General features: G+C 73.0%; 4 protein-coding genes and 1 long non-coding RNA gene across 5 annotated transcripts; 3 read left to right on the top strand and 2 right to left on the bottom strand.

Annotated features, from left to right (window-relative positions):
• Positions 1-8: 8 nt before the first annotated feature.
• On the bottom strand, positions 9-2,304 carry LOC136787793 (TSC22 domain family protein 4-like). Its single transcript, XM_066985119.1, has 4 exons — positions 1,722-2,304; positions 1,510-1,637; positions 547-595; positions 9-413 (listed from the first exon to the last, which is right to left on the bottom strand). Exons 1-4 carry the CDS (start codon positions 2,196-2,198, stop codon positions 9-11), a joined length of 1,059 nt encoding a protein of 352 aa, XP_066841220.1. The 5' UTR covers positions 2,199-2,304.
• Positions 2,305-2,560: 256 nt separating this feature from the next.
• LOC136787794 (neuronal tyrosine-phosphorylated phosphoinositide-3-kinase adapter 1-like) lies at positions 2,561-8,730 on the top strand. The gene is given in 10 exon segments (XM_066985120.1): positions 2,561-2,696; positions 2,806-3,024; positions 4,026-4,246; positions 4,302-4,385; positions 4,388-4,517; positions 5,661-5,751; positions 5,753-5,876; positions 7,783-7,942; positions 8,044-8,189; positions 8,192-8,730. Coding segments are annotated over 8 exon segments (1,263 nt in total). The 5' UTR covers positions 2,561-2,696; positions 2,806-3,024; positions 4,026-4,150; the 3' UTR covers positions 8,624-8,730.
• Positions 8,731-11,354: 2,624 nt separating this feature from the next.
• LOC136787882 (arf-GAP domain and FG repeat-containing protein 2-like) lies at positions 11,355-13,405 on the top strand. Its single transcript, XM_066985269.1, has 9 exons — positions 11,355-11,429; positions 11,524-11,638; positions 11,733-11,961; positions 12,135-12,412; positions 12,525-12,577; positions 12,672-12,740; positions 12,824-12,928; positions 13,036-13,088; positions 13,196-13,405. The coding sequence occupies exons 4-9, from the start codon at positions 12,165-12,167 to the stop codon at positions 13,256-13,258; spliced, it is 591 nt and encodes a 196-aa protein (XP_066841370.1). The 5' UTR covers positions 11,355-11,429; positions 11,524-11,638; positions 11,733-11,961; positions 12,135-12,164; the 3' UTR covers positions 13,259-13,405.
• A 425-nt stretch (positions 13,406-13,830) lies between these two features.
• LRCH4 (leucine rich repeats and calponin homology domain containing 4) lies at positions 13,831-21,727 on the bottom strand. The gene is given in 17 exon segments (XM_066985121.1): positions 13,831-13,995; positions 14,916-14,993; positions 15,089-15,226; positions 15,341-15,428; positions 15,516-15,582; positions 15,684-15,731; positions 15,863-15,911; positions 17,301-17,738; positions 17,835-17,914; positions 17,917-17,930; positions 18,012-18,100; positions 18,179-18,315; positions 18,385-18,490; positions 18,572-18,698; positions 18,784-18,905; positions 18,907-18,929; positions 21,458-21,727. Coding segments are annotated over 17 exon segments (1,959 nt in total). The 5' UTR covers positions 21,648-21,727.
• An 83-nt stretch (positions 21,728-21,810) lies between these two features.
• On the top strand, positions 21,811-23,939 carry LOC136787883 (uncharacterized). Its single transcript, XR_010826958.1, has 4 exons — positions 21,811-22,794; positions 22,882-23,007; positions 23,078-23,209; positions 23,491-23,939. It is a non-coding gene; the product is annotated as an uncharacterized lncRNA (long non-coding RNA).
• The last annotated feature ends 192 nt before the right edge of the window (positions 23,940-24,131 follow it).

Here is a 24,131-nt window from a genome sequence, read left to right on the forward strand (position 1 = left end):
CCCCCACGCTAAAAAGACAAAGCAGCAGAGCTGCGGCGAGCTGGGAGGGGGGCGGGGGCTGTGCCCCCCCCCCCCCCCCCAAAAAAACCCTGCTCGACCCCTGAGAAACCCAGCGCTCCCCAGAGCAGCACCCAGAGCAGCGCACCCCCCCCCCCCCCAGCCCCGCTCCATCTCCAGTCTCTCCCATCCCCACCACCTTGGGGGGGGGGGGGAGGGCAGCAGGCAAGGGTCAGGCGGGGGGGCCCCCGGCATGGGGGGCGCAGGCGGGCAAGCTGCTGGGGGGTGGCGAGGGCGCGCAGGAGCCCGTTCTCCCTCTCCAGCACCGCCTGCCGCTCGCTCAGCTCCTTGATCTGCTCCCGCAGCAGCTCCACCTCCTCCCGCACCGCCAGCAGCAGGTGGCTCTTCACCAGGTCCTGGAGGGGGGGGGGGGTGGGACACGGTCAGGGCCCCCCCCCCCAGCTCCATTCATGGGGGGGGGCCCACACGAGGCCCAGGCATCCGGCCATGCCCCCCCCCCCCCGTCGCTGGGAGCCGGGCGCTGCTCACCATGGCCTGCTCGATCTTGTTGTCGATGGCGATCATCCCGCTGCCGGCGCTGCGGGGATGGGGGGGGGGTAAGGACAGACAGACATACGCCGTGCCCCCCCCCCCCGACTTGTTATTGTAGGCCCTACGCAAACCCAAAGCGGGAGGGGGGAAGGAAGCGGATGCCACTTCCGTATGTGCGACTTCCTTCCATTTCCTTCCCTTTTGGCCGCGGGGCACCACGGGGGGGGTACCCCTACCCATCCCCCCCCCAGGGGGAAGCCTCACCCCCTGGTGCCCACCTGGGAGAAGCCCCGCCCCCTCCGCCCACCTGGAGGTGGAAGCCCCGCCCCCTACTGCCATACATGGTGAAGCCACGCCCCCTACTGCCATACATGGACTGGAAGCTCCGCCCCCTGCCACCCACCTGTACTGTAAGCCCCGCCCCCTACTGCCCTACCTGGGGGAAGCCCCGCCCCCTGGCGCCCACCTGGGGTGGAAGCCCCGCCCCTACTTCCATACATGGGGAAGCCACGCCCCCTACTGCCCTACATGGACTGGAAGCCCCGCCCCCTATTGCCCTACCTGGGGGAAGCCCCACCCCCTCCGCCCACCGGAACCGGAAGCTCCGCCCCCTGTTGCCCACCCAAGGGAAAGCCCCGCCCCCTGTTGCCCACCTGGGCTGGAAGCCCCGCCCCCTAATGCCATACCTGGGGGAAGCCCCGCCCCCTCCCACCCTACATGGACTGGAAGCCCCGCCCCCTCCGCCCACCTGAACCGGAAGCCCCGCCCCCTGATGCCCATCTAGGGAAGCCCCGCCCCCTCCGCCCACCTGGACTGAAAGCCCCGCCCACCTGGTCTGGAAGCCCCGCCCCCTGATGCCCACCTGGGCTGGAAGCCCCGCCCCCACCGGAAGCCCCGCCCCCACCGGAAGCCCCGCCCTCCGCCGGAAGCCCCTCCCCCACCGGAAGCCCCGCCCCTCACCCGTCGTCGTCCCCGATGCCCAGCACGGAGCCGGCCAGGCCGAGGCGGGCGCTGAGCCCCTCGGTGCCGCCCCCGGGGCGGGGCCCAGGCGACGCGGGGCGGGGCGGAGGCGGCGACCGGGGCAGCGCCTGCGGGACGGGTGGAAGTTACCGGAGGGGGGGGTGGGGAGGAGTCCCGGTCCGCCCCCCCCGCCCCCCCCCCCCGGCCCTCACCTGCTGCACGAGGTGCGCGAAGGCCCCGGGCAGCCCCCGGCCCTCCGGGGCTCCCAGGGAGCGGGGCAGGTGCCCGGGGCCGGGCTCGGCGGCGGGCGGCGCCGGGCGGAGCGGGGGGAGCCGGCGCGGGGCGGCGGAGGGAGCCGGGAGTCGAGCGACAGCGGCACCCGGCCGGTACCGGAGACCCGCGGCGCCGCCGCTTCCCGCTCGTAGAAGTCGCGGCAGGTCCAGCGGCCGCGCCGCAGGGGCTCGCCGGTAGCGGGCAGCCGCACCAGGCGGAACCGGGAACCGCCGGAACCGGGGCCGGGCCCGGAACCGGGCCCGGAACCGGGGCCGGAACCGGGGCCGGAACCGGCTCCGCCGGGCCCGGGCCCATCCCCGCCGCTTCCCCCGCTGGCCCCGCCGCGCACGCTGGTGATGGCGAAGCCGCTCTTCTTCCGGCTCATGGCGCCGCGGCGGGGGCGGCGGGCGCCGCATGGCGGGGCCGGGCCGGGGTCACCGGGCCATGGGAGCGGCGGCGGCGGCGGCGGCGGCCGTGTTGACAAGGGGCCGCTCCCGGAAGTCCCGCCCGGCCCCGCCCCGGAGAGCGGGGGGTGGGTGGGGGGCGTGGTCTGAAGGCGAGGGGGCCCGCAGAGCCCCGCCCCCTCACCGGGTCTCCCCCCCGCCGCCTCCCGGGACCCCCCCGCGCTCTCCCCTCAACCGGAGACCCCCCCCGGCACCTCCCCCCCCCCACACCGGGCTCACCCCCCGACCTCAGCCCCCCCTCCCCGTTCCCACCTCCCCCTCCCCTTCCTCCCGCTGCCCCCCCCCCACCCCTCCCCCTTTCCCGGTGTCCCCCCCCCCCCCCTCCGGTCCCGGTGCCCCCGGCGGGCCCGGCAGGGGGCAGCCGCCGCCGCGTGCCCCGGACGCTGCGTCAGAGCGCGGCGATGGAGCCGGCGGAGCGGCGCGGGCGGGAGCCGGCAGCGGGCACGGCCGGTACGGGCACGGGAAACGGGGGGGGGGGGGGACACGGGGCGGGGGGGGGGGGTCCTCCCACCGCCCCCCCCCCCCCCCCGCCGCCGCCGCTCACCGCCGCCCGCCGCAGGCCCCTAGAGCCCCGCGCCATGGGCCGCCGCCCGCCCTGAGCCCCCGCAGCCGCCGCCCCGGCACAGCCCCCCCCCCCCGGTCGCGGGGCAGGGGCGGGGGACACCCGGTGGTAGGCGGCGGTGTCCCCCCCCCCGGGCCCATCCCGGTCCGGTCCGGCCCAGCGCAGCTCAGCACAGCCCCGTCGGAGCTCGCCCCCCCCCCCTCCCGGTAGCCGCAGGTACCGGGAGAGCCCCGGCCCGGGGCGTGGCGGTGCCGCGGGATGCGGGGGGGGGGGGGGGCTGCGGGAACCGGGAGGGCACCGGGAGGGGACCGGGAGGGGACCGGGAGGGAACCGGGAGGGGACCGGGAGGGGACCGGGAGGGGACCGGGAGGGATTGGGGGGGTCTGGTGGGAAGGCCCCCGGGGGGGGGGGGGACCGGGGAGGGGGTTACCGGGGATGGGGAGTGATGGGGGGGGGATTAACGGGGATGGGGGTACCGGAGGGGGGTACCGGGGGTGGGGAGGGGGTTAACGGGGATGGAGTTACCGGGGATGGGGGTACCGGGGAGGGGGTACCGGGGAGGGGGTTACCGGGGAGGGGGTTCACGGGGACAGGGCCACCGGGGAGGGGGGGGGGTACCGGGGAGGGGGTTGCTGGGGATGGGGTTACCGGGGGGGGGGGGGGGGGCGGTTACCGGGGACCAGCGTACCGGGGAGCAGGGTGCTGGGGACTGGGCTAAGGTTAACGGGGACGGGGGGTACCGGGGAGGGGGTAAATGGGGAGGGGGGGTACAGGGGACGGGATTTACCGGGGACGGGGGGGTTACCGGTGATGTGAGTACCGGGGATGGGGGGTACCGGGGGGGGGGGGTACCGGGGATGGGGGGTACCGGGGATGGGGAGTACCGGGGGGGGTTACCGGGGATGGGGGGTACCGGGGATGGGGAGTACCGGGGGGGGGGTACCGGGGATGGGTACCGGGGGGGGGGTACCGGGGATGGGTACCGGGGGGGGGGGGGGGGTACCGGGGATGGGTACCGGGGGGGGGTTGTACTGGGGATGGGGAGTACCGGGGGGGTTACCGGTGATGTGAGTACCGGGGATGGGGAGTACCGGGGAGGGGGGTACCGGGGATGGGGGTACCGGGGAGGGGGGCGGCCAGGCCTATCGGGGGGGGGGGTTCCGGTGCCCCGGTTCCCGGTGCTAACGGCGCTGCCCCCCCCCCCCCCCCCCGTTTAGGGGATGAGCGGCCCGCCGCGGGAGGAGCTGGCGGCCGCCGCCGCCTTCCTGCGCTTCCTGGAGGAGCGGGGCGGCGGCGGCGGCGGGGGGGGGGGGGCAGCGGCGGGGCCCCCCCGCGGCCGGACATGAACCTCCTGTACCGCAAGGGGCGCCCCGACTGGCGGCCGCACCGCGACGACGACGCGCGCAAGGGGTCGGTGCTCGGCGGGGGGGGGGGTCGTGTGTGACCCCCCCCCCCGGTGACAACCGGTGTCCCCCCCCCCCAGGGCGGCCAAGGCACGGGACGGGGGCTCGCTGCGGCGCCACCTCCGCGTGGGTTTCCTGACGCTGCCGGCCCCCCAGGAGCGCCCCCCCGGCCCGGGGCCGCCCCCGGGATGGCGCCGCGCTCCCTGTCCTGCCACGCCGTGGGGGCACCGGATGGAGGCGGCGGCGGAGGGGGGGGGCCCGGGGGGATGGGGGGGGCGGGCGCCCCGCCCCCGTTAAACCGGCCCGGCACCCCAGCACGAGGCTGAGCGCCCCCCCCGAAGGCAGCGGGAGGGGGCACGAGGCGCCCCCCGCCAAGCGGGGCGGTGAGTGCGGGGGGGGGGCGGGGGGGGGTCGTGGGGAAGGGGGGGGGTTGGGGGGCGGGGTTGGGGGAGGGGGGGGCCCCCAATCTCATTCTGTCCCCCCCATCTGATTCTACCCCCCCCCCATCTGGTCCTGCCCCCCCATCTCATTCTACCCCCCCATCTCATTCTGCCCCCCCCATCTCATTCTGCTCCCCCATCTCATTCTGCCCCCCTCCAATCTGGTTCTGCCCCCCCATCTCATTCTGCCCCCCCCCCAATCTGGTCCTGCCCCCCCCATCTCATTCTGCCCCCCCACCCTGCCCCTCCACCTGATTCTGCCCCCCCACCTGATCCTGCCCCCCATCTCATTCTGCCCCCCCCACCTGATCCTGCCCCCCATCTCATTCTGCCCCCCCTCCAATCTGGTTTTGCCCCCCCCAACTCATTCTGCCCCCCCACCTGATCCTGCCCCCCCCACCTGATTCTGCCCCCCCATCTCATTCTGCCCCCCCCCCACTTGATCCTGCCCCCCCATCTGGTTCTGCCCCCCCCAATCTGGTTCTGCCCCCCATCTCATTCCGCCCCCCCCCCCCAATTCTGCCCCTCCACGTGATCCTACCCCCCCATCTCATTCTGCCCCCCCCCCCAATCTGGTCCTGCCCCCCCAACTCATTCTGCCCCCCCACCTGATCCTGCCCCCCCATCTCATTCTGCCCCCCCCATCTCATTCTGCCCCCCCCCCCACTTGATCCTGCCCCCCCATCTGGTTCTGCCCCCCCCAATCTGGTTCTGCCCCCCCCAATTCTGCCCCTCCACCTGATTCTGCCCCCCCGTCTGCTTCTCCCCCCCCCCATCTGGTTCTGTCCCCCCACCCTGCCCCCCCCATCTCTTTTTGCCCCCCGATCCTGCCCCCCCACCCGATGTTGCCCCCCCATCATCTCATCCTGCCCCCCCACCCGATTCTGCCCCCCAATCTGACTCTGCCCCCCCACCTGACTCTGCCCCCCCCAACTGCCCCCTCTCCTTCTGCCCCCCCCATCTGCCCCCCCCCCCCCCATCTAATTCTGCCCCCCCCCCCGCCCCCCAGGAGCGCCGCGGGGCAGCAGCGAGCCGCAGGAGGGGGCGAGCCGCAAGGTGCCCCCCCAGAAGCCGACGCGCAGCCCCCAGACCCAGCTGTCGGGCCCCCCCGCGAGGCGCGGGCCGGGGGGGGGGCCCCGCCACCACCCCCCCCCCCCCCCCCCCCCCACGCCCCCCCCCCGCCCCCCACCCCGACCCCGACGACGAACCCGTCTACATCGAGATGGTGGGCGACGCGCTGGGGGGCGGGGGGGGCGGCGGCGGGGGGGGGTCGGCGCCCCCCCCGCCCCCCCCCCGGCGAAACCGAGGAGGCCGAGGCCATCTACGAGGAGATGTCCTACCCCCCCCGCCCTGCGCCATCCCCCCCTTCCCCAACCTGCTCGCCCCGCGCCCCCCTGCTGGCCGCGCCCCCCCCGCTGCCCCCCCCCCCGGTCCCCCCCCCCGCCGGACGCCTCCCGCCTGCCCGTGCCCCTCCACCCCCGGGAGCCCCCCCCGCCGCCCGCGCCCGCAGCCACTCCACGCCGCTGCCCCCCCACGCCGGGGGGGGGGGTCGGGCCGGGGGGGCCGCCCCCCTCCGCTTTGCTGGCGGCGGGGGGGGCGGCGGCAGGGAGCGGGGGGGCCCTCCCGCCGCCCCCCCCCCTCCGCCGCCGCCAAGGAGGCTCCGGGGGAGAGGGAAGCCGCGGGGGGGGCACGGCGGGGCGGCCCCCCCCGGGGTTGCTCTGGACGTACCCGGCCGGGAGCGGCCCCCCCCGCTTACGAGAGCCTGAGGTCGGCGGGGGCGGGGGGGGGCCCCCGCCCCCCCGCCCCCCCCCCGCGGGAAGGAGACCGAGAGTGAGTTGGGGGGGGCACACCGGGAACGGGGGGGGGCACCGGGAACGGGGGCACCGGGAATGGGGGGGGGGCACCGGGAATGGGGGGGGCACCGGGAACGGGGGCACCGGGAATGGGGGGGGGCACCGGGAACGGGGGGGGCACCGGGAACGGGGGCACCGGGAACGGGGGGCACCGGGAACGGGGGGCACCGGGAACGGGGGGGCACCGGGAATGGGGGGGGCACCGGGAACGGGGGGGGCACCGGGAACGGGGGGGGACACCGGGAATGGGGGGGGGCACCGGGAACGGGGGCACCGGGAACGGGGGGGGGCACCGGGAACGGGGGGGGCACCGGGAACGGGGGGGGCACACCGGGAACGGGGGGGCACCGGGAGGGGGGGGAGGCACCGGGGGGGGAGGGCACCGGGGGGGGGGGCACACCGGGAACGGGGGGCACCGGGAACGGGGGGCACCGGGAACGGGGGGAACCGGGAATGGGGGGGGGCACCGGGAGGGGGGAGGCACCGGGGGAGGGCACCGGGGGGGGGGGGCACACCGGGAACGGGGGGGGCACCGGGAACGGGGGGGGCACCGGGAACGGGGGGGGGAACCGGGAATGGGGGGGGGCACCGGGAACGGGGGGCACCGGGAACGGGGGGGGGGCACCGGGAACGGGGGCACCGGGAATGGGGGGGGCACCGGGAATGGGGGGGGGCACCGGGAATGGGGGGGCACACCGGGAACGGGGGGGCACAGGGAGGGGGGTGCACCGGGAAGGGGGAGGACACCCGGGGGGAGGGCACCGGAAGGGGGGGGGGGTCACCGGGAATGGGGGGGTCACCGGGAATGGGGGGGGACCGGGAACAGGGAGGGGGTCACCGGGAAAGGGGGGCGCACCGGGAACGGGGGGGGACACCGGGGGGTGTCACCGGGAGGGGGGGCGCCGGGAATGGGGGTCACCGGGAAAGGGGGGGGACCGGGAACGGGGGGGCACCGGGAATGGGGGGGGCACCGGGAACGGGGGGGACACCGGGGGGGGGCACCGGGAGGGGGGGCACCGGGAGGGGGGGGGTCACCGGGAGGGGGGGCACCGGGGGTGGAGGGCACCGGGGGGGGGGGGTCACTGGGAGGGGGGGAGCGGCACCGGGGAGGGGGCACCGGGAATGGGGGGGGGCACCGGCGGGGGAGGGGGGGCGCACCGGGAATGGGGGGGGGGTCACCGGGAAGGGGGATGCACCTCGGGGGGGGGGGGGGGTCACCGGGGGGGCGCGGGGGGTCACGGTGCTGAGCACGCCCCCCCCCCCCAAACTTCCCCGCAGGGCCCTCCGAGCCCCCCGCGAGGATCGAGCCCCCCTGGGGGGGCGGCGGCCCCCCCCGTCGGGGATCCCGGTCCGCGCCGAGGGGCTGCGGGCTCCCGGGGGGGCCGCACGGGGCTGCCCCTGCCCTGCCAGACCTTCCCCGCCTGCCACCGCAACGCAGGTGGGTCCGGCGCGGGGGGGCACCGGGCCGCCGGGGGGGCACCGGATGGGCTTGGGGGGGGGGGGGCAGCCCCCCCCGGTTTGGCTGACCCCCCCCCGCAGAGCTCCCCGCCGGTCCCCGTTTGGGTCGCTCGGCTTCCACGTCGGGGGTGCGACCGGTCGGAGGCCCGGGGGCGAACCGGGAACCAAAGCCGCCCGGGGGCTGCGGGGGCGAGGGGCCGGTCCCGGTGGTGCCCCCCCCCACCCCCCCGGCGGTGCCCCCCCCGGTGCGGTTCGGCCCCGGGACGGGCAGCTGCAGGAGGTGATCGAACGGAAACGCTGCGTCTGCACCGAGATCAAAGCGCGCCGGAGACCCGAGAGGGGGCTGCGGAAGCAGGAGAGCCTCCCGTGCCTGCCCCCCCCCGGACCCCCCACCCCGGTACCGGTCCCGGAGCCGGTACCGGCCCCCCAGGACCCAACCGGCCCGGTCCCGCCGCCCGCGGCCCGGCCTCGCCGCCCGCCCGCCGGCCGCACGCCGTGCTGTGGGACACCGCCATCTGAGGAGCGTCCCCCCCCCCAAAGCGAAAAAAACCGGGGGGGGGGGGCCACGCGTGGGGACCCCCCCTCGAAGCGACGCGGCTGGGCCGGGTTACGGACGCTGGGGGTGCTGAAGGTACGAGACCCCCCCCCCCCCAAAAAATGAAGGGGGGACCCTAAAATGAAGGGGGACCCTAAAATGAAGGGGGGGCATGGAGACTGCCCCCCGCCGTCGGTGAAGGGGGTACGGATGGGCCCCCCCCCCCCAGATAAAGGGGGTGACATGTGTGCCCCCCCAAAATAAAGGGGGTGACGGGTGTGCCCCCCCAGATAAAGGGGGGGGTAGAGATTTGCCCCCCCCCAGGTAAAGGGAGGGGGGTGACGGGTGTGCCCCCCCCCAAGGTAAAGGGGGGATGTGGGATGGGCCCCCCCCCCCCCAGGTGGAGAGGGGGTGGGATGTGCCCCCCCCCCCACATTAAGGGGGGGGGGTAGGGATTTGCCCCCCCCCCCCAGGTAAAGGGGTGGGTGAGGGGTGTGCCCCCCACAAATAAAGGGGGGGTAGGGATTTGCCCCCCCCCAGATAAAGGGAGGGGTAGGGATTTGCCCCCCCCAGATAAAGAAGGGGGGGGGTGCGGGGGCTGCAGCTGCTTTGCGAAACTTATTTATGGGGGGGGGTATTTATGGAGGGGGGGCACCCACGGCTGGGTCCGGGGGCGGCGGCGGTGTTAAGGGGGGGGGGCGGGTGCCCCCTCCCTGGGGGTTTTGGGGGGGTCGAGGGGGGGCCCAGGTTCCGTACAATGGGGGGGGGGATAGGGCCCCCCCCCCGGCTCCTTGGGACCCCCCGCCTCTGTGCCTCGTGCCCCCCTCCGCCACCACGATGCCTTCGCCACCGCCTGCAGCGGGGGGGCCAATACGTGTCCCCCCCCAACCGGCCGAAGGCGCGCCCCGAAACCGGCACCGAGCCCCCCCCCGCCTCGTCCGCCCCCCACCCACAATAATGGGGGGGGTGTTGGGGGGGGGGCAAGGCCTCGAGCGTGGGGGGGGGGGTGTAAGGGGGGGTCTTTTGTACAGTGGTTCTGTGCACTATTAAAGAGAAAAGCAGCTCGGAGCGCGCTCCTGTGGGGGTGGGGAGGCCGGGGGGGCTGAGGGAGGGCCCCCCTCACAAAAAGCTCTTCAGACAACTGGGGGGGGGATAAGCGAGGGACCCCCATCCTCACAAACAGCCCCTCAGACAAGATGGGGGCTAACAGAGGCCCCCCCCCACAAACAGCCCCTCAGACGTGCGGGGGGGGGGGGGGGAGTTTGGGGGCAGGGGGGCTTCGTACGGGGACCTTTTGGGGGGGGGTGGCCGCACTGTGAGGGCCCGGGGGCCGTTAAAAAGGGCGGGAAGGGGCACGGCGCGTGAGGGCCGTTAAAAAAGGGCAGGAAGCGGCGCGTGAGGGGTGGGGTGGGGGGCTGAAAAGGGCGGGAAGCGGCGCGTGCGGGGGGGGGGCTGAAAAGGGCGGGAAGGGGCGCGCGGGGCACGTGACCGGTAAAGGGCGGGAAGCGCCGTTGGGCGCGCGACGGCTGCAGGCGGCCGCGTGCGCCGCAGCGGGGGCGGGGCTCCTGCTGCGCGCGCATGCGCAGCGCCGCCGCCGGCCAGCTTTTCTACTGCGCATGCGCGCAGCTCCTAGCCCGTGGGGGAAGTGCGGGCCGCGCATGCGCAGTGCGCCCAGCCCAGCCGCCGCTGCCGGGTGCGGGCGGATGGCGGCGGCGGCCGGCGGCGGCGGCGGCGGCCCGGGGCCGGGCCCGGGTCCCGGTAGCGGGGCCGGGGTTCGGAAGGGCGGCGCTGCCCGCGACGCGGAAGCCGAGGTGTGGTGCCGGCGGGTACGGGAGGTGGTGAGCTCGGCGCCCGCCAACCGGCTGTGCTTCGAGTGCGGCCAGCGCGGCGTCACCTACGTGGACATCACCGTGGGCAGCCTGGTCTGCACCGGCTGCTCCGGGGCGCTGTGAGTGGGGCGGGGCCTGGGGGGCGGGGCCTGGGGGGCGGGGCCTGGGGGCGGGGCCGGGGGGCGGGGCCGGGGGGGCGGGGCAGCTGATTGGGTGGCTGCGAGGGGGCGGCGCTAGGGCAGGGCAGCTGATTGGGTGGCTGCGAGGGGGCGGGGCTGGGCGCTGAGAGGGACGGGGGGCGTGGCCACGGGTGGGGGCGTGGCCACGGAGGTGGGCGGGGCTGAGCTGCGAGGGGCTGGGGGCGGGGCCTCAGAAGTGAGTGGGGCAGGTGGCTGTAAGGGGCGGGGCTGGGGGTGGGGCAGCTGATTGGGTGGCTGCGAGGGGGCGGGGCTAGGGCAGGGCAGCTGATTGGGTGGCTGTGAGGGGGGCGGGGCCACGGCGGGGGCGGGGCTGGGGGCGTGGCCATGGTGGTGGGCGGGGCTGGCTGCTGCAAGGTCCTAAGAGGGCGTGGCCGGGGGGCGTGGCCATTGGAGGGGGCGGGGCTGGCCAAGCCAGAGCATGGAGGGGCCACGGGGAGGTGTGGGGGGGTGCAGGAGGCTGATTGGCTGCACGGTGGGTGGGGCCCACTGGAGGGGGCGTGGCCTCCCAGGAAAGGGGGGCGTGGTCTCCAGGAAAGGGGGGCGTGGTCTCCAGGAAAGGGGGGCGTGGTCTCCAGGAAAGGGGGCGTGGCCTCCCAGGAAAGGGGGCGTGGCCTCCAGGAAAGGGGGCGTGGCCCCAGGCACACGGGCAGCCCCCAGCCGAGCGGCTCCGCGTTACTTTTCATAACAAATTCTGGGGATAAAAAAGCTTTTTGAGCCATTTTTAGCAGCACGCCTGAGGCTGGGGGGGGGGGGGGCAGAGGGGCACCGGGGCCGGCCCCCCCCATGCCTGTGTCCCCCCCCCCCTTACAGACGGGGGCTGAACCCCCCCACCGCGTCAAGTCCATCTCCATGACCACGTTCAGCGAGGCCGAGGTGCTGTTCCTGCAGGCGCACGGCAACGAGGTGAGGGGGGGGGACACGGGGACGCCCCCTCCCACCCCCCCCCCCCCCCCCCCCCACGCTCCCACCATGTCCTTGTGTGTGTCCCCCCCCCCAGGCGTGCCGCCGGGTCTGGCTCGGCACCTTCGACGCCCGCAGCACGCTGCCCCCGACTCGCGCGACCCCCAGAAGCTGAAGGAGTTCCTCCAGGAGAAATACGAGAAGAAACGATGGTAATCCGGGGGGGGGGGCACATGTCGTGGGACACCCCCCCCTATAATAATTCCCCCTCTCACGGTGATAATTCCTCCCCCCCCCCCCACGCAGGTACGTGGCACCGGAGCAAAGCAAACCAGCCGCTGAGGCCGCGCCCCCAGCCGCTGCTGGGGGAGGGGGGCCGCCGCCCGCTTGCCCCCCCCCTCCTCCGCAGCCGGCCCCCCAGCGGCCCCCCCAGCCGGCCCGCAAGGCCAGCGCGGACCTGCTGGCTGATATCGGGGGCGACCCCTTCGCTGCCCCCCGCCGGCGCCCGCCTTCGCCCCCTTCCCGGCCTTCCCCGGTGAGTTGGGGGGGGGCTGGCGGGGGGGGGCTGAGCACAGAGTAGGGGGACAGAGGGGTCGGGGGGGGGCTGGAGGCCATAGAGCATCCAGGGGGGCCCTACAAGGGTGGGGGTCTCCTGGCGTGAGGCTGCCGTGCTGATGTGACCCCCCCCACGGGTCTGTGACCCCCCAGGCCCGTCCCCCGCTGCCTTCGCCCATTTCGATGCCTTCGGAGCCGGCTCGGGAGCGCCCGCGTTCGGGGGCTGCGCCCCCTTTCACGCCCCCTGCACCCACAGGTACCTGGGACCCCGGGGGCGCTGGGGGGGGGGGGGGGGGGGGGGGGGGGGGGTGGAATTGGGGGTCCCTCCAGACCGTGTCTCCCCCCCCCACAGGGGGTGCTGCAGTGAGGGGCGGAGCTTCCGGAGCAGGGGGCGGAGCTTCTGGACCACCAGGGGGCGGGGCTTCTGCCAGGTACCGCCCCCCAACCCCCCCCCCCCCCCCCCAAAGGTTGGCTGTGGTGGGGGGGCTGGGCACAGCCCCCCCCCCCTCCCCCCCCCCAAGCTCACCCCCTCCCCTCCCCCAGCCTCTTCGGCACCCTGCGGACCCCCCCGGCGCTTCCCCAGCCCCCCCATGGGGGTAAGTAGGGGCTCGATGCCCCCCCCCCCCGTGTCCCCCCGTCCCTCCCATGGAAGGGGGGGGGCACAATTAGACGTTGTGCCCCCCCCCACAGCCTCCACCAACCCCTTCACCACCCCCCTGCCTTCCACCAACCCCTTCCAGAGCAACGGCCTGGCTGCTGGTGAGTGCCCCCCCCCCCCAAAAAAAAAAAACGGGGGGGGGGGGTGGGGGTCCGGGGGCCGTTTTTCAGAGGGGGGGGCCCAGTTTTTCCTTTCCCCTCCATTAGGTTCTGCCTTCTCCATGGGACCCCCCACCGCCTTCACCGCCCCCCCGGGCACCGGGGGCTTCGCCGCCCCTTCCAGGCAGACGGTAAGGGCCAAAATGGGTTGGGGGGGCCGTTGGGGTGTCCCCGTGCCCCCCCATGCCCAATGACCCCCCCATGCCCAATGACCCCCCCCCCCTTTTCCCCTGTACAGCTTCAGCCTTCAGCGGGTTCAGCGTTGGCAAAGCCTCCACCAATCCCTTTGTGGTACGGACTGGGGGAACTGGGGGTAATGGGGTTCCCTGACCCCCCCCCCCAGCCCCTGACACCCCCCCCCCCCATTATTCCCCTCCCCCATTATTCCCCCCCCCCAGACGGTTCCGGCCCCAGCGACCCCGTTCGGCATCAAGCACCCAGCCACCAACCCCTTCCTATAGCTGGCGCCTGAGGGGGGGGTCCCACACCCCCCCCCCAATTACGGGGGGGTGGGGTTGGTGTCCGGCATCCCCCCCCCCCCGACGCACCAAGTTTTATTTTTTTGAGAAAAATGTGCCAAAAATCTAATATATATTCTATAAAAACTGCTCCTGGCTTGGTATCTGCAGCCCCAGGACCCCCCCCCCCCCGGGGTTTATGGGGCTGGGGGGGGACATGGGGCTGGGGGGGGGGGGGTTTAACCCCCCCCCCCATGAAGCCGGAGCCCGAAGGGGAAGCGCGGTGCCCTCACTAAAGATGGCCGCCCTCAGTCCCCCGGCTTGTTCCCTGAGATCGTGCCCTCCCCCAAGATGGCCGCCGCGGCGCCACCTGCCCGCCCCCCCCCCAGCCTCGGCCCTCAACCAATACGGCAGCGCCTCGGCGGGGCCGCCCCGCCCCTCGGCTTCCCGCGGCCCAATCAGAGAGCGGGGGCAGCGCTGGGGGGCGTGGCCTCGTCGAGAAGAGGGCGTGGGCCCACAGAGGGGGCGTGGCCTCGCCGAGAAGGGGGCGTGGCCTCGCCCTGCAGCACCGGGGCCTAGGGGGGCCGTGGGGCGGCGGGGGGGCCCCGGGGGCTCCGCCGCCGGGGGGGCCCCGGGGGGTCTCGGCGTGGGGGGGCGGCCCCCAGCAGCCCCCGCAGGGTGCGGGCCAGGCGGGCCAGGCTCTCCTCCTCCAGCACGTGCTGGGGCTGGCAGATGGCGGCCTGGCGGGGGGGGGGGGGAGAAATTAAGGGGGGGGGGGGGGAGAAATTAGGGGGGGGGGGCTTTTTTTTTTTTGGGGGGGGGGGTGCAGCGCAGCGGCAGGCGAGCTTTTGGGCGGAAAGAGGGCGGAAACGGACAAAAGGCGGCGGACACAGAGAGCCCCCCCCCCCCCCCAAAATACACAAACACAGAGCAACTCGGGGGGGGGGGTGTATCAAATATAATTTAGGGGGGGGCGCAATTATAATATTTAAAATAATAATTAGAATAATAATTAGAATAATAATTAGAATAATAATTAGAACGTTAATTAGAACATTAATTAGAATAATTAATTACAATAATTAGAGTAATAATAAGGGGGGTCCCCTGGGGAGGGGGTGCAACCCCCTTCCCCCCCCACCTTGCTAAGGCACACGAAGCAGCGAGGGGGGGCCTCCGGATTTTGGGGACCCCCCCGGTTTGGGGGGGGCCTCTCCCAGTCCGGGGGGAGTCCTCCTGTAATTTGGGGGTGCCCCCCGCGGTCAGAGCCCCCCTCCCACCTTGCTAAGGCACACGAAGCAGCGGGGGGGGGGTGTTAAGGTAAGGGGGGGGCCCTCCAGATTTTGGGGACCCCCCCCCTAAGTTCAGGGGGGCCTCTCCCGGTCCGGGGGGGTTCCTCTCCCGGTCCGGGGGTCCTGTAATTTAGGGGTGCCCCCCCCGTTTAGCAGCCGAGGGCGGCGCAGTAGGCGCGGTAAAGCAGCGCCATGACGAGGCCGTAGAAGAGGGCGAAGCCAGCGAGGAGCCCGGGGGGCAGCACCCCCCCGGGGGAGGGGGGCGCGGGGGCGCCCGCGGGGGCTGCGGGGAGAGAGAAGCCTCGCGTCAGCGCGGGGGGGGCCGCTGGGACCCCCCCTTTTAATTTTAACCCCCCCCCCCAAAATACCTCGGGCACCCCCAGGCGCCGGCAGGCCTCCAGGAAGCTCTCGACGTTGCGGCGGCGGTTGGCGGCGCTGAGCTTGGGCTGGGGGGGGCGTTATTTTTTTAAAGGGGGGGCTCTTTTTTTAAAGGGGGGTGTTTTTTTAAAGGGGGGTGTTTTTGAAGCGGGGGGTCACTCACGGCGGCGGGCGAGGGCACGTGGATGAAGGGCACGAGGCGGGGGCGCAGGCTGTTGGCCACGCGGCACAGCACGGCGCCGTCGCTCAGCGCCTCGCCCAGCTCCTCGGGGAGCCGCAGCTGCAGCAGGCTCTCGATGCTCTGCGGGGGGGGGGGTTACGGGGATGGGGGGGCTGGGGGAGGGGGCAGACCCCCCCCCCCCTTGAAGATTTGGGGGGGGCGGTTAGGTGGTGACCCCCCCAACCGGGTCAGTACCTGGCGCATCTCGGCGATCAGCTCCGTGTCGTCGGCGGCGCTCGGGGAGGGGGCGCTGGGGGGTCCTGGGGGGCGCTGGAAGGCGGGGGGGGGTTAATAAATTGGGGGGGGTCAGTAAATTGGGGGGGGGGGACAAAAAAAGGGGGGGGGGCGTCTTACCTGGGTTCGGCCTCACGGCGCCGCGGGAGGAGGAGCGGAAGAGGAAGCTGCTGGGTTTGGGGGCTGCGCCGGGCGGGGGGGGTCTGGGGGGGGGGTTAAAAGGGGTGAGGGGGGGTTAAAAGGGGCGGGGGGGGGGGCACAGGGACCCCCCCACCCCCCCCAGTTTGGTCCCGGGGGGGCTCACCTTGGCGGGAGGCCGGTGCTGGGGGGCGCCGGGAGGCTGCTCTGGGGCCTGTAAGGGGAATGGGGGGGTAATTAGCTAAGGGGGTAATTAATTGGTGGGGGTGTAATTAGTGTGGGGGGTGTAATTAGTGTGTGGGGGGGGGGGTAATTAGGTGGTGGGGGTCGTAATTGGTGCCTCACCTGCGTCCTCAGGCGGCGCTGCAGGAAGGTGCTGGGCTCGGGGGGGCCGCTGGGGAGAGAGGGAGTGAGGGGGGGGACACGGGGGGGGGGGGGGGACATGGGGGGGACAGGGGGGCACTGGGGACCTGGGGGGGGACACGGGGGGGCAGGGGGACACGGGGGGGGACACGGGGGGGCACTCACTCAGTGGGCGCAGCCGCGGGGGGGGGCAGCCGCGGGGGGGGCAGCTTTGGCGGCCGCTCGGAGGAAGCTGGGGGAGGAGGGGGGGGAGGGGCAGAGGCCGCCCCCTCCCCGTGTCCCTGTCCCCAAGCCCCCCCCCCACCCGCCCCCACCCCTGTGTCTCCGTCCCCACGTCCCTGCCCCGTGTCCCCCCCCCCCAAGTCCCCCTCCCCATGTCCCCAAACCCCTGCCCCATGTCCTCAAGATCCCCTCCCCGTGTCCCCATCCCCCTCCCCATGTCCCCAAGACCCCAAACCCCCTCCCCGTGTCCCCACACCCCCTCCCCGTGTCCCCAAACCCCCTCCCCTGTCCCCAAATCCCCCTCCCCGTCCCCAAACCCCCTCCCCCGTCCCCAAATCCCCCCCCATGTCCCCAAGACCCCAAAACCCCCTCCCCAAGACCCCGAACCCCCCTCCCCATGTCCCCAAACCCCCACCCCATGTCCCCGAGACCCCCCCCATGTCCCCATGTCCCCAAACCCCCCCCAAAACCCCAAACCCCCCCCGTGTCCCCAAATCCCCCACCCTATGTCCCCAAATCCCCTCCCCGTGTCCCCAAGACCCCCTCCACGTGTCCCCATGTCCCCAACCCCCCCCCAAAACCCCAAACCCCCTCCCCATGTCCCCAAGACCCCAACCCCCCCCCATGTCCCCAAACCCCCTTCCCCTGTCCCCAAATCCCCCTCCCTGTCCCCAAACCCCCCCCCCGTGTCCCCAAACCCCCTTCCCCTGTCCCCAAATCCCCCTCCCCGTCCCCAAACCCCCCCGTGTCCCCAAATCCCCTCCCCTGTCCCCAAATCCCCTCCCCCTGTCCCCAAGACCCCAAACCCCCTCCCCATGTCCCCAAACCCCTCCCCATGTCCCCAAGACCCCAAACCCCCTCCCCCTGTCACCAAATCCCCTCCCCCTGTCCCCAAGACCCCAAATCCCCCCCCATGTCCCCAAACCCCCTCCCCCTGTCCCCAAATCCCCTCCCCCATGTCCCCAAGACCCCAAATCCCCCTCCCCATGTCCCCAAATCCCCCACCCCATGTCCCCAAGACCCCTCCCCATGTCCCCATGTCCCCAAACCCCCTCCCCAAGACCCCAAATCCCCCAGGCCATGTCCCCAAACCCCTCCCCGTGTCCCCAAGACCCCCTCCCCATGTCCCCAAGACCCCAACCCCCCCCCCCCCCGTGTCCCCAAATCCCCCCCGTGTCCCCGTGTCCCCCCCCCGTACCTGTCCCTCTTCTCCACCCGCTGCCCCCTCGCCGCCCGCTGCTGCTTCTCCCTCTCCTGCCACAGCTGCAGGCTCTCGGGGGGCGCCGCCGCTCGTCCCCCCCCCGGCCCCGGCCCCCCCAGCTCCGGGGGGCCCTTTCGCCTCGGGGGGGCCGCCTCCTCCTCGTCCTCCCCCCCCAGGGAGGAAATCCGCCTGCTCGGGGTCGCTGTCGCCGCCTGTGGGGGGGGGGCAAGGAAAGAAAGGGGGGGGGGGGTGTGACATTGACCCCTGGGGGGTGACATTGACCCCTGGGGGGTGACAACAGCCTGGGGGGCGACAACAGCCTGGGGGGGGGGCATATTGTGACCCCCCCCCCCAACTTACCTGCCCCCCGCGCTTCTCCTTCAGCTGCCGGGGGTCGCCGAGGCGCAGGGAGAGCTCCGAAAACTCATCCGTGGACTGAAATTTGGGGGAAAAAAAAGAGATTTTGGGGGTTTCTGGGCGGGGGGTCCCCAAAATGCTTCCCCCCTCCGAAATAAAAAATACCACCCCCACCTCGTTGCCCGACCAGCGCTTGCTGCCGCTGTCGACGCTGTTGAAGCCGGAGTCGAGCCCCCCGTGCTGCCGGGGGGGCAGAGCTCGTCCGGGAGGCTGTGGGGGGGGGGAAAAAGGGTTTGGGGGGGGGGCAAGGGGTTGGAGCCCCCCCCCAGCCCCCGAAACCCCCCCCCTCACCACGTGCTGAAGGCGTTGGGCCGGGCGGCTTCGGGGGGGGGGGCGGCCTGGAGGTACTTGAAGATGTGAACCCTGCCCTTCAAACAGACCTTGGGGGGGGGGGGAAGGGGGGTTTTAAGGGCGGGGGCGCATTAAGACCCCCCCCGCCCCCCAGGACCCTTTTTAACCTGGGCGGGGGGCGACTGGAGGGGGTTGTTGTCGGCGAGGATGGTCTGCAGCTGGCGCAGGCGGCGGAAGCAGCGGGGGATGGCGGCCACGCGGTTGCAGGAGAAGTCGAGGCGCACCAGGGGCAGCTCCGACAGCTCTGGGGGGCGAAATTAAACTCGGGGGGGCTCAAATATTCGCAGCCCCCCCTAAAAGACCCCCCACAGACCTGCGGGCAGAGCGGTGAGCCGGTTCCGCCGCAGGTTGAGGTCCCGCAGCGACGCCAGGCGCCCGACGGCGGCCGGCAGCGCCTGCAGCTCGTTGCAGCTGACGTCCTGCAGAAAAATAAAACGGGGGGGGGTTAAAATCCAAAACGGGGGTCCGGAGAGTGGCCCCCCTTTTTAAAACCCCCTTACCAGCTGCCGGAGGGCGCCCAGCGCCCCGATGTCCTCGGGGAGCTGCGCCAGGCGGTTGTTGCTGGCGATGAGGACGCGCAGGGGCAGGCGGCAGAGGGAGGCGGGCAGCGAGCTCAGCTGGTTGCGGCTGCGGAGGGTGGGCTTTGAGGGGGGGGGGCGCGCTCCCAGCGCCCCCCCCAAAGCCTCCGGGGGTTTCTCGGGGTCCCCCTTACCTGAGGTTGAGGTAGGTGAGGGCCTGCAGGTTGGCGATGGCGGGGGGGATGGCGCGCAGGCAGTTGTGGTAGAGGCTGAGCGCCTCCAGGGCCACCAGGCGGCACGCCGCCTCCGGCACCTCGGGCGAAGCGGTTGCGGGAGAGGTCTGGGGGGGGACAAAAAGGGGGGGGGGGGGAGACAAAAAGTGCGTGGGGGAGGCGGTTGGGGGCGGTCGGGGACGTTGGGGGTGCCACCAAGGAGGGGGCTGAGCCCGTTTGGGGGGACATTGGGGGGGGGGGGGAGGGACGGCCCCAGGTTGACGGGGAGGGGGCGGGGAGGGGCCCGGGGCGCTCAGCACCGGGCAGGACGCCCCCGAAGAATAATAAATGATAAATGATAAATAATAAATTATAAATAATAAATAAAAAAATGGACAAAACGACGGGTAAAAGCGCCCCGATAATGGGAAAAGCGCTCCAATAATGGGGAAAACCACCTCGATAATGGGGAAAAGCACCTCGATAACGGGGAAAATTGCCCTAATAATGGGGAAAAGAGCCCCGATAATGGGGAAAAGCGCCCCGATAATGGGGAAAAGCGCCCCGATAAGGGGGAAATCACCCCGATAAGGGGTAAAAGAGCCCCGATAACAGGGAAAACCCCCTCAATAATGGGGAAAAGCACCCCAATAATGGGGAAAAACGCCCCAAAAACGGGTAAAACTGCCCCAATAATGGGGAAAAGCGCCCCGATAATGGGGAAAATTGCGCCGATAATTGGGAAAACTGCCTCTATAATGGGCAAGAGCACCCCATTAACGGGTAAAAGCGCCTCAATAATGGGGAAAACTGCCCCAATAATGGGGACAAGCGCCCCGATAATTGGTAAAACCACCCCAATAATGGGTAAAACTGCCTCAATAATGGGTAAAAGCACCCCATTAACGGGTAAAAGCGCCTCAATAATTGGAAAAGCGCCTCAATAATGGGGAAAGCACCGCAATAATGGGGAAAAGCGCCCCGATAATTGGGAAAAGCGCCTCGATAATGGGTAAAAGCGCCTCGATAATGGGTAAAAGCGCCTCGATAACGGGGAAAATTGCCCTAATAATGGGGAAAAGCGCCCCGATAATGGGTAAAACTGCCCCAATAATGGGTAAAAGTCGCCCCGATAACGGGTAAAAGCGCCCCGGTAATGGGTAAAAGCGCCCCAATAACGGGCAAAAGCGCCCGATTTTGAGTGTTTTTGGCCCAGGAAGAGGCGCTGGCAGCGCGCGGGCAGGAAGGGGAAACCAAAGGGGAAGCGAGAGCGGCGCGCGGCGCGCCCCACGCCCTCCCCACGGGGGGTGCTGGTGGGGGGGGGGGGGCACCACAGAGACCCCCAAAATAAGGTTAATGGGTGTGGGGGGGTGGGAATTGAGGCACGGGGGGGCTGGATGCGACCGCGGCGGCGCCCAGCCCGCGCCCCGGGGCCCCGTAATGACAGGGCTGAGGCCGCCCCGGGGCCCGGCGGGCGCCGATGATGAGGGTGGGGGCCCCCCAGAAATGGGGGGGGGGTGGGTGGGGGGGCCCAAGTGCTGGAGGAACCCCGAGAGCGCTGGGAACAGCCCGGACCGGGCGCTCCGGCTCCTCCCGCGACCTTTGGCTTCCAGGAGGGCGGCGGTCGGTCACCCGCGGCCCGGCCTCTGGGCGTTATAAGGCCCCGGGGGTGTGGGGGTCGCCTGCGGGCGTTATCCCCGCCGGGGGGTCGCCTCCGGGCGTTATCCCCGCTGAGGGGGTCCCAGAGGCACTCGGAGGCTGGGTGTTATCCTCATCGGGGGGGGGGGTGCCGGTACCCCCAGGCACCCAGAGGCTGGGCGTTATAACCGCCGGGGGGGTCGCCTCCGGGTGTTACTCCCACCGGGGGGGTCGCCTCCGGGCGTTATTCCCACCGGGGGTCGCCTCCAGGCGTTATTCCCACCGGGGGTCGCCACCGGGCGTTATCCCCACAAAAGGGGGTCCCTGGTACTGGGAGGATCCCAGAGGCCGGGCGTTATCCCCCCCCCGGGGGGTCCCGGTACCAGGAGGCACCCAAAAGCCGGGTGTAACCCCCCCGGGGGGTCCCGGTACCCCCAGGCACCCAGAAACCGGGCGTTATCCCCCTGGGGGGGTCCCAGAGGCACCCAGAGGCCGGGCGTTATCCCCCCGGGGGGGTCACCACCGGGCGTTATCCCCACTGGGGGGGTCCCGGTACTGGGAGGCACCCAGAAGCCGGGCGTTACCCCCCCGGGGGGGGGGGGTTCCCAGTACCCCCAGCACCCAGAAGCCAGGCATTATCCCCTCCGGGGGGGGTCACCTACGGGCGTTATCCCCCCCACGGGGGGGGGGTCCCGGTACCCGGTGCCACCGGGAGCCCCCCCCGGTTGAGAGCCACAGAGCGGGGCTGGGGGGCAGGGACGTGCCCCCCCCCCCTCCGTGATGGGGCCCCCCGGCTCCTGCCTGGAGACCCCCGGGGGTGGGGGCAGGCCCGGGGGGGTCCCACGGGGGGGGGGGGGGGGGACCGGGGATCCCCCACCCGAACCGGGGGGGGGGGGGACCCCGAGGGGCGTGGCCTGGAGGTGGGGGGCGTGGCCTGAGGGTAGGGGGCGTGGCCTGAGGGTGGGGGCGTGGCCTGAGGGTGGGGGCGTGGCCTGGGGTCCGGGGGGCGTGGTCTCACCGGCCTGCGTGGTGTCGCTGAGGTCCCATCGCCGGGCCGCGGCGGCCGGGAAGCTGCGCAGGCGGCGCCCGGCCAGGCTGAGGGTGCCCGAGGCCGCCGCTTCCTCCAGGGCTCGCTCCGTGGCGGCTCCCCCGAGCGGAGGAGGCGGCGGCGGGACGTCGGCGGCCGGAGCCGCTTCGCCCGCCGCCATGACGGGAGCCGGAAGCGCCGCGGCCCCCGCTCCGACACGCTCCCGCCGGCGCCGCTGCCGGACTGGGCGGCCGGCCGCTGCCGCGCGGGGGGCAGCTCCGCGCGGGGGGCGGGGCCAGCGCGGCGGCCAATCCAGGCGAGAGTCGAGGCGGGGAGGCGGGGCGGAGGCGGCGGGGGGCCAATGGGAGAGGGGAGGGGGCGGGGCCTCGCCGCCGAAGGCCCTCCCTCGCACGCGGAAGAAAAGCGGAAGCGAGCGTTGGTGCCTGACGAGCAGGGGGATAGACCAATGGTAAACGAGGAGGGCGGGGCAATGCCCGCCTGCAGCCAATCCTGAAGCAGGGAGGGAACGGAGGGTTGTTGATTTCCACCAATCGGGGCCAGGAGGGCGGAGCTAGTCGCCAGGCAACCGCCTACCAGAAGCCAGCGGGGGTGGCGCCCACCAGGAAGCCCAACCCCCTTCGAGGAGGCGGGGCGACGCGCTTGATTGACACGCCAGCCAACCACTCGAGCTTCGAGGCCGGAGGGCTGCAGAAGTGGCGGCGGGAGCCGAACGGGGCGGGGCGTCGGGGCGGGGCGGGGCGGCTCCGCCAATCACAGGGCGCGGAGGAGCTGCCTGGCCTATCAGCAGGAGACACCGCAGGTGGGTGGCCAGAATGACAGCTCGGAGAGCCAATCAGAGAGGGCAGCGCCTCAGGGAGGGCGGGCACTGCCTCCCCCATACTGACCAATCAGAGTGAGCAGTGCTTGAGGGGAGGGCGGGACCTGCACCACGAGCAGACTGACAACCCCAGCAGCCAATCAGAAGGCGCATCGCCTCAGGGGAGGGCGGGACACCACCGGAGGGCTGACTGACCCCCCCCAGCAGCCAATCCCAGCGAGGAAGCGAGGAGATTGACAGCCCTCCCGCCCAATAGCCACGAAAGACAGTGCCGAAAGAAGGCTGCTCCCAGCGAGCGGGCTCAGACCGGGGGGCAGGCAACCCCCGGCCGTGGCGGGAGCTCTCCCTGTGCCGCCCCGGTTTTGGAGCCCCGCTCCGGGGCGCTGGAACCCCGCCGCCATGCCAGCTCCGTCCCCACCAAGCCTCACACGGGGCCGCCGTGGCCGAGGGGGCCGCCCGGTGCCGCGCCGCCAGCCCTGAGGAGGGGACGGTGAGGCAGCCGGGGGAGGGCTTGTGGGGCAGGGAGAAGGGAGTGAGGGGGGGGCGTACCTCACTGGTACGCCCCTGAAATCCTCAGGATTCACCCCAAAAGTGCTTCCCGGAGCCTCGCCGTCACCTGCCTCTCCCGACAGGCTCAGGAAACGTGATCCTGGAGGGCACCCGGCGCCATGGCCTCCCCGCAGCCCTGGCGCTGCCGACGAAGGTAAGGGACAGGGGACACTTGGGGACAGGGACGTGTCCCCGCGCGCGGTGCCACTGCCGCCGTCCCCCAGGTGCTGAGCTGCGCCCCGGGCCGCAACCACCTGGGGCTGCTGGACGAATTCGGGCGCCTCTTCATGCAAGGCTGCAACCGCTACGGGCAGCTGGGCACCGGTGACTGGCTGCGGCCCAAGGCGCTCACGCAGGTGAGGCTCAGCACCGGTCCCCGGTGCCCTCCCGGTGTCCCCACCGGTCCCCGGGGCCCTCCCGGTGTCCCGCAGGTGCCGGCCCCGCGCTGCCCGCGCTCCTTCTGGTGCGGCCTGACCCATTCCCTGCTACTGGGTGGCTCCGAGCTGCTGGGCTGCGGCTCCGGGGCCGGCGGGAGGCTGCCAGGGTGGCCCCGGGGCAGCGCTGCCTTCGTCTGGCTGCACGTCCGGGTGAGAACCAGGGGGGAACGGGGCGGGTTCCCGCTCACCCCCCTCCCCAGGTGCCCCGTTGGGCCAGCGGCCTCTGCGCCTCCGGCCGCTGCCTCAACCTCCTCTGCGGCCACGACGTCGAGAGGCCGCCGGGATACCGGGAGCCCCCGGACCACCGGGAGCCACCCCAATAAACGCCGCGGAACCGGGCGCTGCCCCCCCCCCCCCCCCCCCCACAAACCCCGCTCCCTCCCGCTCCGCGCTCCCGGCGCGACTGCGCCGGCTCCGCCCCCTGCCGCCGCTTTTAAAGCTTCCGCGAGCGTGACCACGCCCCCTCCGCGCGTAGCCACGCCCCCTCCGCGTGTAGCCACGCCCCCTGTGGCCACGCCCCCTACCCGCATAGCCACGCCCCCTGGCGCGGCGCCCCTACGGGCGGCCACGCCCCCTCTTGGCCACGCCCCCTCGCTGCCCGCCCCCAAACACCAAGCCCCGCCCCCTCGGCTCTTCTTAAAGGAGCCGCGTCCCCGATAAAAGCTTGGGGGGGGGGTCCCCGGGGGAACCGGGTCCGTTCCGGGGGGCTCCACCCGTGGGGGGGGGGTACCGGGGGGGGGGGTCGGGGGGTCTCCCGCGTCCCCCTGGAGGCAGAGGCGGCCGCGGGGAGGGACAGCACGGCTGCTGCGGCCAGGCCGGCGACGTGGCAGCGGCGTGGGGG

The sequence above is a fragment of the Anser cygnoides genome, chromosome 31 (assembly GCF_040182565.1).
Source record: "Anser cygnoides isolate HZ-2024a breed goose chromosome 31, Taihu_goose_T2T_genome, whole genome shotgun sequence".
NCBI classification, from domain to species: Eukaryota; Metazoa; Chordata; class Aves; order Anseriformes; family Anatidae; genus Anser; species Anser cygnoides.